We start from the raw sequence: 2293 nt of genomic DNA, 5'->3' as shown, positions 1-2293 counted from the left end.
ACACACGTGACACAAGACATTATGGAGGCGACACCAAGAAGCAGAGGGCACTGACATATTGACAGAAGAAGGAACCAAGGTTAAGCAGGTATAGCCAGAAAAGACAGTTCGGGGGCTACAGCGCCACCCCCTCCCCCCAAGAGTTCCTCAACCGTCCCCTAAATCTGGACTGCTGCTGAGCAGTCCCAAGTCTCTGCCTGTGACCAGAGCACTTGGTTCTCTAGGCCCAGGTGAGTGGCAAAGCAATCCCAGGTGAAGTCAGTGACATGACAGGCAGGTTCTGCTCTGCATGCTCAAGGCCAGAGCTCCAGCTGTCTTCAGGCACATTCATAGCCTGCTCCTCCCAGCCCTGGGGCCCTGGGAACCCACGTCCCCAGATTCCTGGGGCTGCAGTTCCCTCCTCAAGCTTCCTTTACCAGTCGGCAGCTGCAGAGATCTGTAAGGGGGAGAGCTTTCCACAGAGCACTGTACAGCTTGGATGTCAGCAAAAGGGTAAAATTTCCTGTTGCCAGAATAGAATACCCCAACTCCTTAATTTCTAGGTAAATAGAGATTATTTGCCAAAGTCCTAGATGACTCCTTTTTCAGAATAGAAAAGGCAGAATTTTATTTACATAATTCAATGGTCCTCCTGTTTCCTAGGAAGAGGCGGAGGGCAAGGTAAGGGAATGGATGGGAGTCCAGAGATGGGCACTTCCTTTCCTCACCTTTCTGTAGTTTGTTATGATGCCTGGTTGGTGGAATTCGCGATGCTTCCAAAGTCCTTCACCCTACAAATCCTTCTTTGAGGGAGTCTCTCTCCCTGACCTATAAGAACCACGTACGTTTTGGAGAGAAGAACTCTGCACCGCACTGTTCAGTCCCCTCGGGTTAAGCACTTGGAAACCCAAAGCCAGCCCGGGTAGTTGTTTCCCCGGTGGGGTCCCCCTCACAGAGAGGCCTCGCCCTCCAGCTGCAGAAGGGTAATGTCAGGCAGGTCGAGGGGCTCCACAAGTGGCCCATTCTCCCCAAGGAGACCCGGGCTCTCAGAGCGCTCGCAGTGACTGGTGGGTGTGGCGGGGCTAGCCGTCTCTTTCTCCTCCTCTTCCTCCTCGTCCTCTTCATCAGGATCTCGACCCAGCAAGCCGCTGTCCCCAATCCCAGGCGAAGGTGTTTCTGGCTCATGGGGAACACTGGGGAAGCTCCCCTTTCCGCCGGCCACGCCCAAGCCTCCCTGGCGGGGCGCAGTGGTCATAATCTGGCACATGGAGACTATGGCCCGCTGGTTGGCGCACACGTCGTCCGACAGAACCTGGATGTGCGAGGCCTGCTCGTCCAGTGCCCCTCGCATGGCCCTCACGTCCTCAAACAGGGCCTGCAGCTGGGCCTTCAGGTGCTCCATCAGTTCCTTCATACCGCCGTTATACTCCCCAGAGATCACGTCCCCCACGGCTGGCACCGTGGACACCTCCAGAGGAGCCGGCATGTCGCCGCCGTCCTTGGTCATGATCTCCAGCAGACTGTCCTCCATTGAGTGGCAGAAGCGGGCGATGGCAGCTCTGGGTCGTGTCCAGCCGGGCCTCCAGGGTGGGGGGAAGGGTGTGGAGGGGGAGAGGTCCCGGGAGGGACGGGGTGGAGCCCAGTGACACCTAGGCTCCCTAGAGGGGCGGGGAGCCGACGTGAAGAGAGCTGCACCAGGCAAAGGGCGCGGACAGGATCAAGGAGGGCTGAGAAGAGTCGACAGGACGAAGACCCGTCTAGGGTCCCGGGACGAGCGTCTTCAGGCTTTCCCAGGGGCAAAAGTGGCTTGCCCGCTCGCTTCCAGTGTGGTACCTATGTCCCTGCCGCCCTCCCGGTAATCATCAGCAAAGAGTGTCCCCCAGGTCACAGAGGCGCATGCAGAGGGGCTCGGGGTCCAGACGGGGACCCGCAGCGTGTCGGTCTCGGGACTCCCCTCGGCCATCCACCAGCAGTGCCCGCGAGTGCGGCTGGAGCGGCAGGGGCGGGTCTCCCGGCGGCGCCGCGGATGCTCCCCCGTTTCCAAGGCGACGCACGGCACGTAAATGACGTATGTCTCCATGGCAACGAGGAAGTGAAGAAGAAAAAGAACAGGGTTCCGAAGCTGCAGTGGAGCACTGTTGTATGGGCTGACGGGCGGGGCAGGGACGCTGCAGTAGCCTCAGAGAAGCTGCAAAGAGCATGTGGCTGCAATGTTTAATAGGACAGCATGAGAAAGCAGTTTGCTGCACGACCCCCACCCCCAAGCCGGAGAGGGACCGTCTGCTTTTGGGGAAGGGGTGGGCGGAGGGGTTCA

General features: G+C 58.9%; 1 protein-coding gene across 1 annotated transcript; it reads right to left on the bottom strand.

Annotated features, from left to right (window-relative positions):
• Nucleotides 1-580: 580 nt before the first annotated feature.
• Nucleotides 581-1985, bottom strand: Ccdc184 (coiled-coil domain containing 184). The gene has a single exon (NM_001024909.1). It carries the CDS (start codon nt 1508-1510, stop codon nt 929-931), a length of 582 nt encoding a protein of 193 aa, NP_001020080.1. The 5' UTR covers nt 1511-1985; the 3' UTR covers nt 581-928.
• Between the last annotated feature and the right edge of the window lie 308 nt (nt 1986-2293).

The sequence above is a fragment of the Rattus norvegicus genome, chromosome 7 (genome assembly GCF_036323735.1).
Source record: "Rattus norvegicus strain BN/NHsdMcwi chromosome 7, GRCr8, whole genome shotgun sequence".
Classification (NCBI taxonomy): Eukaryota; Metazoa; Chordata; class Mammalia; order Rodentia; family Muridae; genus Rattus; species Rattus norvegicus.
The sequence above is the reverse complement of the archived record's forward strand: the minus strand, read 5'-3'. Positions and strand labels throughout refer to the sequence as shown.

Coding starts and splice junctions, on each gene's coding strand:
- Ccdc184 (NM_001024909.1), bottom strand. CDS start 1,510: ATGGAGGACAGTCTGCTGGAGATCATGACCAAGGACGGCGGCGACATG.